The sequence below is a fragment of the Oncorhynchus masou genome, chromosome 1 (assembly GCF_036934945.1).
Source record: "Oncorhynchus masou masou isolate Uvic2021 chromosome 1, UVic_Omas_1.1, whole genome shotgun sequence".
In the NCBI taxonomy this organism is placed as follows: domain Eukaryota; kingdom Metazoa; phylum Chordata; class Actinopteri; order Salmoniformes; family Salmonidae; genus Oncorhynchus; species Oncorhynchus masou.
Genome location: NC_088212.1, coordinates 12,744,777 through 12,761,560, shown reverse-complemented (window position 1 = coordinate 12,761,560; position 16,784 = coordinate 12,744,777). Strand labels below are relative to the sequence as shown.

The 16,784-nt window shown below is 41.0% G+C and overlaps 1 protein-coding gene across 7 annotated transcripts in view; it reads right to left on the bottom strand.

The window, feature by feature from the left end:
- The window catches only part of LOC135517186 (dmX-like protein 1), a 54,344-nt gene extending 47,650 nt beyond the window's left edge, over window positions 1-6,694 (bottom strand). For 6 of the 7 annotated variants that reach the window (XM_064941301.1, XM_064941722.1, XM_064941470.1 and 3 more), the window contains exons 1-3: window positions 6,503-6,694; window positions 5,384-5,586; window positions 4,864-4,989 (exon numbers count right to left, since the gene is read on the bottom strand). In XM_064941301.1, coding sequence (XP_064797373.1) covers window positions 4,864-4,989; window positions 5,384-5,470 — 213 coding nt within the window. In that variant the 5' untranslated portion in view covers window positions 5,471-5,586; window positions 6,503-6,694. Of the gene's footprint in view, window positions 1-4,863; window positions 4,990-5,383; window positions 5,587-5,977; window positions 6,074-6,502 lie in introns of those variants that run through there. The other variant, XM_064941383.1, reaches the window with a different exon arrangement.
- Between the last annotated feature and the right edge of the window lie 10,090 nt (window positions 6,695-16,784).

The following is a 16,784-nucleotide window of genomic DNA, read 5'->3' as shown; positions in this document are numbered from 1 at the left end:
ACATTGTCAACTTTTTTGGAGACAGCTATGTATGCATAAATTGAGTAAATGATACAATCAATTTGACTTTGTAACTTCAAAACAATATATTGGTAATCATTTATTTAAATGACAAAAATATCTAATGATAAACTGGGTATATCAAGATGGAGCCTAGGTCTATTCACAATACAGGTGAATGCATATTATTCAGTAGGAGTGTGTGCATGCATTGAGTTATTGGACTGCTTTGCGATCACAGACTGGAACATGTTCCGGGATTCTTCCGACGACATTGAGGAGTACACCACATCAGTCACTGGCTTTGTAAATAAGTGCATTGAGGACGTCGTTCCTACAGTGACTGTACGTACATACCCCAACCAGAAGCCAGGGATTACAGGCAACATTCGCACTGAGCTAAAGGGTAGATCTGCCGCTTTCAAGGTGCGGGACTCTAACCCGGAAGCTTACAAGAAATCCCGCTATGCCCTGCGACGAACCATCAAACAGGCAAAGCGGCAATACAGGGCTAAGAATGAATCATACTACACCGGCTCCGACACTCGTCAGATGTGGCAGGGCTTGCAAACTATTACAGACTACAAAGGGAAGCACAGCCGCGAGCTGCCCAGTGACACGAGCCTACCAGACGAGCTAAATCACTTCTATGCTCGCTTCGAGGCAAGAAACATTGAGGCATGCATGAGAGCATCAGCTGTTCCGGACGACTGTGAGATGACGCTCTCCGTAGCCGACATGAGTAAGACCTTTAAACAGGTCAACATACACAAGGCTGCGGGGCCAGACTGATTACCAGGACGTGTGCTCCGGGCATGTGCTGACCAACTGGCAGGTGTCTTCACTGACATTTTCAACATGTCCCTGATTGAGTCTGTCATACCAACATGCTTCAAGCAGACCACCATAGTCCCTGTGCCCAAGAACACAAAGACAACCTGCCTTTGGTTCAACACTAGTTCCCTCAAAGCTCATCACCAAGCTAAGGATCCTGGGACTAAACACCTCCCGCTACAACTGGATCCTGGACTTCCTGACAGGCCGCCCCCAAGTGGTGAGGGTAGGTAGCAACACATCTGCCACGCTGATCCTTAACACTGGATCTCCCCAGGGGTGCGTGCTCAGTCCCCTCCTGTACTCCCTGTTCACCCACGACTGCATGGCCAGGCACGACTTCAACACCATCATTAAGTTTGCTGACGACACAACAGTGGTAGGCCTGATCACCGACAACGACGAGACAGCGTATAGGGAGGTCAGAGAACTGGCCGGGTGGTGCCAGAATAACTACCTATCCCTCAATGTAACCAAGACGAAGGAGATGATTGTGGACTACAGGAAAAGGAGCACCAAGCACGTCCCCATTCTTATCGACGGGGCTGTAGTGGAGCAGGTTGAGAGCTTCAAATTCCTTGGTGTCCACATCAACAACAAACTAGAATGGTCCAAACACACCAAGACAGTCGTGAAGAGGACACGACAAAGCCTATTCCCCCTCAGGAAACTAAAAAGATTTGGCATGGGTTCTGAGATCCTCAAAAGGTTCTACAGCTGCAACATCGAGAGCATCCTGACCGGTTGCATCACTGCCTGGTACGGCAATTGCTCAGCCTCCGACCGCAATGAACTTCAGAGGGTAGTGCGTACGGCCCAGTACATCACTGGGGCAAAGCTGTCTGCCATCCAGGACCTCTACACCAGGCGGTGTCAGAGGAAGGCCCTAAAAATTGTCAAAGAACCCAGCCACCCCAGTCATAGACTGTTCTCTCTACTACCGCATGGCAAGCGGTACCGGAGTGCCAAGTCTAGGACAAAAAGGATTCTCAACAGTTTTTACCCCCAAGCCATAAGACTCCTGAACCAAATGGTTACCCGGACGATTTGCATTGTGTGCCCCCCCTCCCCAACCCTTCTTTTACGCTGCTGCTACTATCTGTTTATCTTATATGCATAGTCACTTTAACTATACATTCATGTACATACTACCTAAATTGGCCCGACCAACCAGTGCTCCCGCACATTGGCTAACCGCATTGTGTCCCCCCACCCGCCAACCCCTCTTTTTACACTTCTGCTACTCTGTTCATCATATATGCATAGTCACTTTAACGATACCTACATACTACCTCAATAAGCCTGACTAACAGGTGTCTGTATATAGCCTTGCTACTCTTTTTTCAAAATGTCTTTCTACTGTTGTTTTATTTCGTTACTTGCCTACACACAGCAGGGGAGCCTAGTGGTTAGAGCGTTGGACTAGTAACCGGAAGGTTGCAAGTTCAAATCCCCGAGCTGACAAGGTACAAATCTGTCATTCTGCCCCTGAACAGGGAGTTAACCCACTGTTCCTAGGCCGTCATTGAAAATAATTATTTGTTCTTAACCTGACTTGCCTACTTAAATAAAGGTAAAAATAAACACATACATAGCTTTTTTGGCACCATTGGTTTGAGCCTGTAAGTAAGCATTTCACTGTAAGGTATGTTGTATTTGGCACACGTGACAAATAAACTTTGATTTGATTGAGCTTGTTTTAGCTGATTCCATTGGGCTACAAATAACAATCCCTTCCATTTAGGACTATTTTATTGGCAACTGATAAGATAACTTACTACTTTATTGTGCTGATTAACAACATTTGCATAGATGGGTTAGCTGCCAACGTCACAGAAACAATGCACACATTTCTATGGGGCAGAAGTCCGGGTGTTGTTGTGATTCTGGATGGCGAGAACGACAAGAAACTGCCATGTGGGGAATCGTTTCAGCTTGTTCTTCATACCATGTCTTATTTTGACTGACCTCAGGTCTATGCTAATATGGGTCAAATTCGCTAACTAACAACAACTGTAAAGAGGTATTTGACAACAAGTGCTCATTGTGCAAATGTATTTACGTGTTCAATAAACATTGGCAACAAAATATAGTTTACATGTCATCAATTAAGCCAACCGCGTCTGATTTGCCCCATAATTGCGCACGCGTCAAATGTTGCTAGACAACCAACCCTTCTATAGGATAAGCAATCTCTTATTTTCTAAGTGTGCCTGTATAAGAGATGAATGACAATTTGTTAGGCAGAATGTGGTTGTGGAATCTGATTTGGTAAAGGAAGATGAAGAACTGAATGAGTTTTTGGTGGCAAGGAGACGAAGTGAATTAATAAAATGTTGGCGGGTCAACTTTGAAATCAGACATTTTTGGCGTTATGGTTTGCATATTATCACAAACAAAGTACTAGGGTAGTGAATTCAGCTGTAAACTAACAAGGAAAGTCAGCTTACAATTAAAGCTGGAAGCTACCTGCATCGTCTTGCATTGGAAGTGTTCTAGCCTGTATGGACATTGTTTTTGCAGACAGTAACGAACAGTTTCAACATTTCAACATAACGTGTTGCATTATTCAAGTTAACTTCTGTGCAGCATGTGGGGACTAGGGAGCTAATGCAGCACAGACAGCTCTAGCGATGAATGAGTAAGTAGAGCAAGCTATTTGCACTATAAAAGGGACTGCGCTGATACAGACTTGATCCTCTCAAGCACCTGAATGCACTCATGACTACTTTCTATGAATGGCAATGTGAAAGCCTAACACCGTCCTGCTAGTACTGTTGACAACAGAACAAGCTTTCAAAATGATGCCCGCTTGACCCAGATTGCGATTTATAACGGGCCGTTCTTGGATTACGTAAACAGTAATTGTGTGATGGCGGGGATGCAGGGTTGAGTTCCAAACAAAACAACTACAAGTGTGCTTGCTCTAGTTCAACGGCATGCTTGGAGAGTAAACAACAACAAAAAACACCTTATAGTTGAAGACTTTTCTTTGAGTAAATAAATAAAAATAGAGAGAGAAGAGAAAGGAGAGAGGAAAGAGAGAATGGGAGAGAGAATTATGGTTTTATGTGGCATCTATCCCACATTTTCCATAAATATTCTTATCATGTTACTGAAAGTAACCAGAGTACCTTATGATTTATCAACAAACGCGGCGAAAAGTACATTAAAATGTAAAATTCACATAAAATCAACAGTGTAATGTTCGGATTCAGTCTCGTGTCAGGTTTACAGTTGTGTCCTCAACTTTGGTCGAAAAATCTTCCCACAATCTCCAAACTGTTCCCTGTCAATTGCTACCATGGTTATGCATATGCTTTTCATATTTATTCTGTAAGAAACATTTCAACTTGTCATATAGGCCAATTCCCATGAGTGTAAAGGGTTAAGCATTTTACCACAAGCTAAATGTCTACTTAGCATAATTTGAAATCTGCACCAGACCCAATAATTAACACATAGGAATCAAGTATATTGGCCTCTTTCTAACTCTGAAAGTTACTGGTTGATCTAAAACGAGGTAGTCCATAGTCAGGCACAAAAATAACTATAGGCTAACTTCCTTCGATAATACAGGTTGTGTCTAATAAGGACAATGTTCCAACAGCCAGGAGAGCTACATGTCATGGGTAGTGACTCGTGAGTCTGAGTCGCAACATGCAACAGTTTCCCACCGTGTGTGTATTGGCTGGCTAAGTTTGTTTCTCTTTTCTTCATTTCCTTTTTCTGAAATATTGTGATATCTATTGCATTTGTAATATTGCATCATAATTCACACATTTTGCCGCTTAGAAACAATATAGCAAATAAATGCTCAATATTGCTCAAGGTTTAGCTACAATATAGCCTATAGCAAATTGATGGTCAATATTGATACAAAGCAACGGCCATGTAAACAATATGACATGGATATACAAATAGGGTCATAGTAGCATGCAAACTCAACTGGTTCTTTGCCAAACAACATTGTCTATAAGTTGCAGTAACTACACCAGACAAGTAATACAATGAAACAATGTCTCTTACCTGGCCTCCCTGTAGTGAGCTGTCCACACAGCCCACCTGGATGTTCCCATGCTTCGCTCCTGGGATGATCTGTAGCCTTTCAAAGTCACTGCCCAAAATCACAACGTCACAGCCAGAGGCATATGCCTATCACATGAGAGGGTGGGATGAGCGAGGAATGTCACTCATTTAGGACAATAATCACAAAGAACTGTCAAGTATGATTTAATGGAAGTTGAACTTCTAGTATGACTTTGCATTGCATGACACTGACAAGCAGAAGATATCTGTAGTATGCATACTAATTCCATGAATAAATATACGGACAAAATGCAGACTGTCAACACGGCATAAGCAGCACAATGTAACTTTTGCCTGCACTAGAGGACAGAGACAAAAATAGTCTGATATTGATCGGCTCAGTGAAAGACTGTGGGTATAGTATCAGATTCTCTTCTCTGAACAGTGTTGCTGGACTAGCACGGAGCACTCCCAAAGCATGCTTAAAATGTAGGGAGACTGACTGCCTGAAATATCTTACCGTGAATGGTTGGTTGTTTATGCTACCTACAGAAAAACAATTGTCCCCTGGGTTGACGGCCCCAGTAAGGACTTGGTGAAGATTCATGGTCCTTTGTAACGCTGTCTTCCTGCCCTCACAATGTGGCCTTGATCCAGGACAAATTCATGAGAAACCAATGCAATGACGTGGTCATTGTGCTTCAAATCATAAAGTCAGTTCCCCTGTGAGAAAGAGAAACATGTCCGTTGTTAGTTGTGCTACTGACAGTTAAGACACTAGCTAGGTAACTTGTAGCCATCGCACTCAATGTCATATTCTCAGCAAGACAATCTTCAGTGGCAAACATCACCAGACATGTCAGTTAGTGAGACAACTAACGCTGGGTTGATAACTTGGTACAGTACAACATTGCTAGATTAGCAAGTAAACAAAAATGACTACATACCTAGCTAGCCAATGACAGCAAACTAGCAGTAGCAGGTAGCTAGCTGTAGCTAAAGATTACAGCTAGTTAGTTAGCTAATGACAATGTTGAGACATTAGCCCATAAGTGCATTGGATAATTTACACCCCTCATCCCATGAAATCATCGCTCCTACATGGAAAACCAACCTGAATGTAGAGGTGTTTGGCCGGCAAACTAGAACGGACACCGGCATAACAATCGTTTCTAAACTGGAAAGAGGTGAGCAAGTTCCGTGTGCCAACTCACGTGACACCATCACTCGGAAATAGATGACAGATAGCAACCCATTTAGCTAAATAAAAGCAACATATTGTCTATCATTATTTTAATTTTTAAGATATAGCTATCAATAAGCAAGTGGTCAACTATCAAGTCAATTCACGCAACAACCAACTAGCTAGCTAGCAAAGACACGAGCTTGCTACCTAGCTTTGGGACACATCGGGAGTCACTGTAACTAATACATAGATTACAGATGTTTCCCATAGATAAGCTACCTAGCTAGCCATGTTGTTGCGTCTCTACAGGCTTACTAGCTAGTTATCGTCAACTAAATGAACTAGTTAGCTGCAGTTTCGATACAAAATATTACGTTACAGTATAGAACACTATTGGGCGAAATCCGAAATGTAACGTTACAGCTAGCTAGCCTAGTGTCAAAATGCACTTACTTCTCGTCGTTTGGTTTGACTCATTGCGACCTGCTATCATATGTCATTCAGTCACGTTGGTTGCTAGCTATTCTTCTTGTAAGATAACGGACAATTTCAAATAATATGCTAAATACACACGTTAAACCATTTAGCTAGCTGTGGTATAGAGTTAGCTAGTGGCGCTCCTCTCCCGTGTGACGGTCATGAAACCGTGCTATGGATTGTGGTCATTGTAGTAATTGATGGTGCGTGATTTCATCAATGACGATGCTGTTTGCGGAATATGTTTGCCCTTTACGGATGCCCTCTACATACGGAGAGAGAGGTGTTTATGATAAACTCTCGAAGTTTCAGAATGGATTGAAAATGGCAGCCATATTGGTCAGGGAGAAATCCTAACCAGTCTAGGGAAAGGGAGATACCGAGTCAGTTGTACAACATAATCCAGTTTTTTCTTCCACACGAAAATAAAAGTAAGGCCAGTGATTTATCAGAAATTGTGTAATAGAATTATTGTCAACCTAAAATCGTGTCATATAAAAAATAAATACAGTTTATATAGGTTTTATACAAATTGTATGTATAAGTAGTCTCTTAAAATATATGTAAACAGATCATAAATTGTGTTGTCTTGGAAAGCTGTGAGTGCTATTATATGATACAATATCAGTCCTACCATCAACTGATTTTAGCCAATGTATGGCTGTGTATTGACTGCATTGTTTCAATGGAATGTTGGCATATTGTCAGTTAATACTAACAAACATATGGTGCAAATACATTCTTAAAATGCATTATTTTACACACTTTCTTATCACAGAACTGGCAAACCATGGTGGACCAAGTCCCTGACCAAAATATCTGACCTTTAGACCATCAGAAGAAGGTTCATGTCCAGCATTCTAAATTATAATTCCTTACTTGCTACACCATTCAATATCCTCATGCCTTCATAACTTGGGGCTCCCGAGTGGCACAGCAGTCTAAGGCACTGCGCCTCAGTGTTCAAGGCATCACTAGACACCCTGGTTTGATTCCCGGCTGTATCACAACCGCCTGTGATTGGGAGACCCATAGGGCAGTGCACAATTGGCCCAGTGTTTTCAGAGTTTGGCCGGTGTAGGCTGTCATTGTAAATAAATAATTTGTTCTTAACTGACTTGTCTAGTTAAATTTAAAAAAGAACAATGCTGGCCCTCACACAGTCAACTAAAATAGCATGCAGTGTATTGGGTCCAATTGCCACGTCATTCCCCATTCTCCAATAATGATAAAAAACAACAAGGGAGTTGTACTCTTTATGTCCAAAAAGGTCATTTCTGGACAATATTTTTGTCCATTTAGGGGACAGACCCCTTTTGGCTCAAGAGCACCTCCAGAGGCAAGAATTCTGTACAGTTCTTTAATTTTGTCTTTTCCTCTGACTCTCCTCCTCACTGCTGACAGCGATGGGTAAATCAATGATGCTGATCTGGGTCTATAATTTGTATGAACATTAAATGTTTTAAAAAATTATGCAGTCGAGATTCCCACATTTTTAAAATTCACAGAAGTCAGCATGGCCTGAGTGCAATGGTCGAGCCTTGTCCTGGGTGATCAATGTATCTCACATGCCAGGTAAGTTTATCATGTTTTCTTACCTCTTTCAACCCTTACAACAAGTCCTACAGGATTTTGAGTGTATTTTTCTGTGGGACAACCTTCAGAAGTAAATAAAAAAAATAAAAAAAAGATAATTCTTGCAGGAACAAATATCACGCAGGAAAATTTTACATGTAGGACATAAGGGACATATTTAAGGGACATATTTCACTCCTTCATTCTTATTTAAGACAAACATCAGCCTTGCAACTTGGTTTGCTGTAAATGCGGAATAGGGATATAAATGGTTTGTTAACAAAAACACTATTTACGAACAAAACATAACTCCATTTTGCGTTATGATTCGGTTAAAGCCAATATAGAAAATTGTAAAAAAAATAGAAAAACCCTTGAATGAGAAGGTGTGTCCAAAACGTTTGACTGGTACTGTACATGTACTGTATGTTGAAATGACCTTTGTAAATATTGCAGATTATACCTTTAAAGCTAGAAGAGTTCATTGAAATAATAACAAAGCATTTACCTCTGTTAGTCAAAAGCTGAGAGATGGGCCTGGAGAAATGTAACCACTCTCAAATTCATAGACAGAGCTATGCATGCAAGGACTGAATATACATTATATCAAAATTATAGTTTTCAAATTAAATGCAATTTTGCAAATGTTATCGCAACGGCAGCAAAATGCTAATGTTTCTAGCTCCGACAGTGCAGTAATACCTAACAATGCAAAACAATGCGGATACATCCAAAAAATGTAAATAAAGAAATGTATAAATATCAGAATGAGTCCGGAATGTATGTATATAATGTATATAATGCTATGAAATGTATACATATTATGTATGTATGTAATGCTGTGAAATAGACTGTTTGGGCAGCATATGAATAGAAAAGCTGTGTACAGCAGTAGTTACACTGGATGAGCCTTGACTAGAATACAGTATATACGTTTGAAGTCAGAAGTTTACATACACTTAGGTTGGAGTCATTAAAACTCGTTTTTCAACCACTCCACAAATTTCTTGTTAACACACTATAGTTTTGGCAAGTCGGTTAGGACATCTACTTTGTGCATGACACAAGTCATTTTTCCCACAATTGTTTACAGACAGATTATTTCCCTTATAATTCACTGTATCACAATTCCAGTGGGTCAGAAGTTTACATACTCTAAGTTGACTGTGCCTTTAAACAGCTTGGGAAATTCCAGAAAATAATGTCATGGCTTTAGAAGCTTCTGATAGGCTAATTGACATAATTTGAGTCAATTGGAGGTGTACCTGTAGATGTATTTCAAGGCCTTCCTTCAAACTCAGTGCCTCTTTGCTTGACATCATGGGAAAATCAAAAGAAATCAGCCAAGACCTCAGAAAAAGAAATTATAGACCTCCACAAGTCTTTTTCATTCTTGGGAGCAATTTCCAAACGCCTGAAGGTACCACTTTAATCTGTACAAACAATAGTACGCAAGTTTTAACACCATGGGACCACGAAGCCGTCATACTGTGTCACGACTTCCACCGAAGGTGTCTCTTCTCCCTGTTCGGGCGGCGCTCGGCGCTCGTCGTCGCCGGTCTACTAGCTGCCACCGATCCTTTTTCGTTTGGTTTTGTCTGTCTTGTTGTTCACCTGTGTCTAGTTTAGGTCATTAGTGGGGGTATTTAATCTTGCCCTACCCTCTTGGTTTTGTGCGGGATTGTTCATGTAGCTGTCATTTTGTTTGGGTTGCGTTTTTGTTTGTTCTGTTGAACAGGTGTTTTTCTGGACTGCGTTCCTGTCATTTTGTAGCTACTGTTGTGGTCCTGTTCTTTGGACATGTAAATAAACACCCTTTCTTGCAATTAGCTCTTTCCTGTGCCTGACTCCACACCCACCTCTCCTAGGGAGAACTTGACATACTGCTCAGGAAGGAGTTGCGTTCTGTCTCCTAGAGATGAATGTACTTTGGTACGAAAAGTGCAAATCAATCCCAGAACAACAGCAAAGGACCCTGTGAAGATGCTGGAGGAAACAGGTACAAAAGTATCTATATCCACAGTAAAACGAGTCCTATATTGGCATCACCTGAATGACCGCTCAGCAAGGAAGAAGCCATTGCTACAAACCCGCCATAAAAAAGCCAGACTACGGTTTGCAACTGTACATGGGGACAAAGATCATACTTTTTGGAGAAATGTCCTCTGGTTTGATGAAACAAAAATAGAACTGTTTGGCCATAAGGACCATTGTTATGTTTGGAGGAAAAAGGGAGAGCCTTGCAAGCCGAAGAACACCATCCCAACCGTGACACACGGGGGTGGCAGCATCATGTTGTGGGGATGCTCTGCTGCAGGAGGGACTGGTGCACTTCACAAAATAGATGGCATCACGAGGGAGGAAAATTTTATGGATATATTGAAGCAACATCGCAAGACATCAGTCAGGAAGTTAAAGCTTGGTCGCAAATGGGTCTTCCAGATGGACAATGACCCCAAGCATACAACAAAGTCAAGGTATTGGAGTGGTCATCACAAAGCCCTGACCTCAATCCTATAGAAAATTTGTGGGCAGAACTGAAAAAGCGTGTGCGAGCAAGAAGGCCTACAAACCTGACTCAGTTACACCAGCTCTGTCAGGAGGAATGGGCCAAAATTCACCCAACTTATTATGGGAAGCTTGTGGAAGTCTACCCGAAACATTTGACCCAAGTTAAATAATTTAAAGGCAATGCTACCAAATACTAATTGAGTGTATGTAAACTTCTGACCCACTGGGAATGTGATGACTGAAATAAAAGCTGAAATAAATCATTCTCTCTACTATTATTCTGACATTTCACATTCTTAAAATAAAGTGGTGATCCTAACTGACCTAAGACAGGGAATTTTTACTAGGATTAAATATCAGGAATTGTGAAAAACTGAGTTTAAATGTATTTGACTAAGGTGTATGTAAACTTCTGACTTCAACTGCACATATGAAGTGGGTAAAACAGTATGTAAACAAGTGACCAGCGTTCAATGACTATGTACATAGGACAGCAGTCTCTAAGGTGCAGGGTAGAGTACCGGGTGGTAGCCGGCTAGAAACAGTGATTAAGGTGCAGGGTAGAGTACTGGGTGCCAGTTGGCCGAGGACGGCTAGTGATGACTATTTAACAGTCTGAAGGCCTGGAGATAGAAGCTGTTTTTCAGTAGCTAGTGATGAATATTTAGCAGTCTGATGGCCTGAAGATACAGTGCCTTGCGAAAGTATTCGGCCCCCTTGAACTTTGCAACCTTTTGCCACATTTCAGGCTTAAAATATAAAGATATAAAACTGTATTTTTTGGCGAAGAATCAACAACAAGTGGGACACAATCAATAGCGATGCAGTCAATCTCTCTTCAAGTTTGAGCCAGCAGAGACTGATATGCATGTTACTGACTGTCATGTTCTGACCATAGTTCTTGTGTGTTTTCCTTGTTTTAGTGTTGGTCAGGACTTGAGCTGGGTGGGCATTCTATGTTGTGTGTCTAGTTTGTCTATTTCTATGTTTGGCCTGATATGGTTCTCAATCAGAGGCAGGTGTTAGTCATTGTCTCTGATTGGGAACCATATTTCGGTAGCCTGTTTTGTGTTGGGATTTGTGGGTGGTTGTTTCCTGTCTTTGTGTTCTCTGCCCCAGATAGGACTGTTTTGACACATTTGTTATTTTGTATTTGTGTTCATGTTTAGTTTTTCTTATTAAAAAACATGAACTCTAACCATGCTGCATTTTGGTCCTCCTCTCCTTCGACGGAAGAAAGCCGTTACACTGACACTTTCCCTCCATGTACGTTGGCAAAAAAAAGTATGTGAACCCTTTGGAAATACCTGGAATTCTGCATAAATTGGTCATAAAATGTTCTGACCTTCATCTAGGTCACAACAGTAGACAACCACAATCTGCTTAAACTAATAACACACAAACAATTAAACATGTTCATGTCTTTATTGAACACACCGTGTAAACATTCACAGTGCAGGATGGGAAAAATGTGAACCTTTGGTTTCAATAACTGATTAACCCTCCTTTGGCAGCAATAACCTCAACCAAACTTTGTAGTTGCGGATCAGACCTGCACAACGGTCAAGAGGAATTTTGGACCATTCCTCTTTACAAAACTGTTTCAGTTCAGCAATATTCTTGGGATGTCTGGTGTGAACTGCTCTCTTGAGGTCATGCCACAGCATCTCAATCGGGTTGAGGTCAGGACTCTAACTCGGCCACTCCAGAAGGCGTATTTTCTTCTGTTGAAGCCATTCTGTTGATTTACTTCTGTGTTTTGGGTCCTTGTCCTGTTGCGTCACCCAACTTACGTTGAGCTTCAATATGCAGACAGATAGCCTAACATTCTCCTGCAAAATGTCTTGATAAACTTGGGAATACATTTTTCAGATCGATGATAGTAAGCTGTCCAGGCCCTGAGGCAGCAAAGCAGTCCCAAACCTTGATGCTCCCTCCACCATACTTAACAGTTGGGATGAGGTTTTGATGTTGGTGTGCTGTGCCTTTTTTCCTCCACACATGGTGTTGTGTGTTCCTTTTTTCTGTCCCGGTACACTTTTGCTAACTTCAGGCTTGCGGCAATGGTTTTCTTTGGACGGCAGACTCGTCAACAGAGATGTTAGCGTGTTCCAGAGATTTCTGTAAGTCTTTAGGTGACTCTCTAGGATTCTTCTTAACTTCACTGAGCATTCTGCACTGTGCTCTTGCAGTCATCTTTGCAGGATGGCCACTCCTGGGGAGAGTAGCAACAGTGCTGAACTTTTTCAATTTATAGACAATTTGTCTTACTGTGGACTGATGATCATCAAGGCTTTTAGAGATACTTTTGTAACCCTTTATGCAGGTCAACAATTCTTAATCTTAGGTCTTCTGAGATCTGTTTTGTTTGAGGCATGGTTCACACCAGGCAATGCTTCTTGTGAATAGCAAACAAAAATGTTGTGAATGTTTTTTATAGGGCAAGGCATCTCCAATCTCGTCTCATTGATTGGACTTCAGGTTAGCTGACTCCAATTAGCTTTTGGAGAAGTCATTAGCCTAGGGGTTTACATACTTTTTCCAAACTACACTGTGAATGTTTAAATGATGTATCAATATAGACAAGAAACATACAATCATTTCTGTGTTATTAGTTTAATCACACTATGTTTGTCTATTGTTGTGACTTAGATGAAGATCAGATCAAATTTGATGACCAATTTATGCAGAAATCCAGGTAATTCCAAATGGTTCACATACTTTTTCTTGCAACTACACATCTAAGTGTGATACGTGCTGCTTGGTTCTGGACCAACTGCAATGTCTTTTCCGCACATGACCACACAGCTGGGTATTAGTCCAGGTGCGACAAAACCAGGGCCTGTAGGACCTGTCTGGTCAACTGAGATGTCAAGAAGGCAAAGCAACGCCCTATCATGGACAGACCCCTTCCCACTATGGTGTTGAAGGCTGTGCTGTAGTGGAAGAACAGCATTCTTACAAATGTAGATGGGATAGGGAAGTGTGCAATCAATGGCGATTGCGTCATCTGTGCATCTGTTGGGGCGGTATGCAAATTGTAATGGGTCTAGGGTGTCGGGTAAGGTGGAGGTGATATGATCCTTAATTAGCCTCTCAAAGCACTTCATGATGACAGAAGCGAGTGCTTTGGGGAGATAGTAATTTAGTTAAATTACCTTTGCTTTCTTGAGTACAGGAACAATGATTGACATCGTGACACAATGGTTACATCAAGCTTGTGACTCATTCAGGACTATCCTTAATTATTGTAGCATCCACATTCATTTAGAAGTGTTTAGATACATATTCTGTTCTTATTTACAAAAAATAAAACTCAACAATGACATAATGCATTATTTACCAATGATTTTTTATTGGGAACAAAATAATCTGAAACACAACCAAAATAAACAGAAAATCCATCCAACAGATGGAGAGTCACAAGCTTGATGTAATCATTGTGTACTATGAATATGGGACCAAATACTAAACTTTTGACTACTTCAATACATATATAAGTGAATTTGTCCCAATACTTTTGGTCCCCTAAAAAGTGGGACAATGTACAAAAAGTACTGTAATTTCTTAACGGTTCACCCGATATGGATGAAAATACACTCAAATTAAAGATGACAGTCTTCATATTAACATCATATCATTGAATCATTTAAAATCCAAAGTGCTGGATTACAGAGCCAAAACAACAACACAAAATTGTGACTGTTCCAATACTTTTGGAGCTCACTGAATATCATGGTCAAGATCATTTAACATAAAGCCAATCTATTTTGAGTGGTGTAATATGGTCTACATTTGTATGAGCTCTAAAAAAGCGATCTGTACTGCATGTACAGTGGCTAATGTAATCTAGCCAGAGGTAAGCTAGCCTACACCCCCCCCCCCCCCCCCGCCCCACCTGGAAGCCCTCTAGGTTGTGGGTTTGTGGTACTATCAGGCCGTCTGGTGTTATTACCGCGTGTGTTCCCGCAGGGATATTTGGTCAATAATCACTTTATTAATCACTGTGAATTGTCATAATGACAGTATGCCTGCCTTCATTGTCAAGGCTAAAACGTCACAGTGGAAGTGCATTGAGGTCATTTCAAGGTCAGCTAAATAGTGCAGAGATAAGTGGGACAGACAGTCTCCTGAATAATTAAAAGTCTGACATGTCATTGACATTAAGATGGTTTAGGGATATATTGTCTTCTACAGCAGTTGGTGAAACTGTTGACTGTGCTGACCAGAAGTAGGTCACAACGTCATTAAAGATTCAGTCCATGCCTCACACTAAATATTACATTGCTTAGAACACACACACACGGCAAGAATTCCTACAAAAAAAACTATGTTTAAATGTATTTATTTTGAAACAACCTGTGTCCTCATATGTAGCTATGGGCCTGCACACACCACAGGTTTAGTCTCCCTCAGTATAAACATGTCACATTATCTGTGTGTACATGATAGTACCCCCCCACCCCCATTGAATACGGCTTTGAATAGAAACACACTGACTGGAAAATGCTAGAGAAAAGCTGTGCCCCAAGTGTGTTATGTCAGGTAATCTGCATAAGAACTTGTTTTTCGGGAATAAAATGTAATTCTCTTAGGCCTCACTGGTGGCTAACTTTGTTAGTGAGTGCACGGATCAGACTTCTGCAAAAATAGATATTCTATTTTGACATGGCAAAGAATTGCAGTTGCAATAAGATAGAAAACAACAACAAAAAAGATGATTTTATATCTTAAGAGTCGAAGCCGTTGGTGGGTGGTGGGTTGGGGGTTCTAAGCTGACCTATGGAATTGTTTTAAGATGGCCATAGCATGGATCATTTAGCAATTTGATTTAGAATTGTAGGACCACTATTGGTATACAAAAAAATATATATAAAAAAAATGATTTGATAAAATATTGAATTTGTACTTTACTACTATAGCCAATAGAAACACATTGAATAACACATTCAGAAATGGTGAAGACATCCAACAAATACATCATAAGGAATAAGCGTTGTAAGTGTCTGTCCTGTATTGAGGATATATAAGAAAGCTCACATAATTAACCCCTTATTTTTGTTGGCACTAAACTACCTCCGTACTTCCATTAATTTTATAAACCACTACTGGTTACCTTCAGACGAGTCCCGTGACACTTGTGGGGGTCGTCGAACAAAACGGAGACGACCATCGTGTTTGTGAGAGTCTCATCCTTCCACAGACAAACATCTCTGTAGTTCGGCCACCTTCAACTGTAGATGCAGAAGGCAATGGGTTGAGACGCAGCCCAGATATCTCCAGCTTAAACTGACAGATTTTGACGGGGATTTTTTTTAAATGATGTTACTTAGATTGATGCACCGGTGCGTCAATAGACTAGGGGTTTTTAAAGACATCTATTTCTATATTTCATAGTTGCCGCTGACGCATCTATCATCTGTCTGGCAACCCATCTGCCAGATATCCTCCATTGAAAAGATCACACATAATCTCCATCCCAAACACATGGTCCAAGTAGCCTCAGTGCTGATAAAAACATTGGAGAGATTTTGTGATTCAACACCACTTACTTGTCACAGTGGAAATGAAGCTGGACCCATACCAATTTGCTTACAGAAATGAGTTCAGCCAGCACCTGATCCTCAAACAGACAGATCGATCAAAGACTAACGCCAGAGTCTCTTTATAGATTTCTCCTTCGCTTTCAACACCATCCAAACCCTACATCCTACATGCCAAAATGCAACAGCTGGACAGTGGACATTTAACCCACGCGTCATCTAACTGGTACCATTGGTTCCTTGCTGATTGAGCTCAGCTAGTACAACACTCACAAATCCACCTTGGTCTGTGTGTACAAACTGTGTAGCACCAGTATGAGTTATCTCACCTGTACTTTCCATATGGCACACCAAGGACTACATGGGGTTGAACATCAATCATGACATCATTTTGTTTTTCATGTTCCTCAGGTCCAACAGGTTTAAAACCTCATACTCAATTGACCTGCTTAACAAGTATCAATGAGGACAGTTGGGGTATATAGGGATGTATAAGAAGACTGGTGATTCATTATTCTGGAGTGTGCAGTGTACAGGGATCATGGATGTGCAATGTATTAATTAAGAACATACATACAAAAAAAAACGAAAGTAATAGACTTGTATTTGTAGGGGAAGCAGTAAGTAGC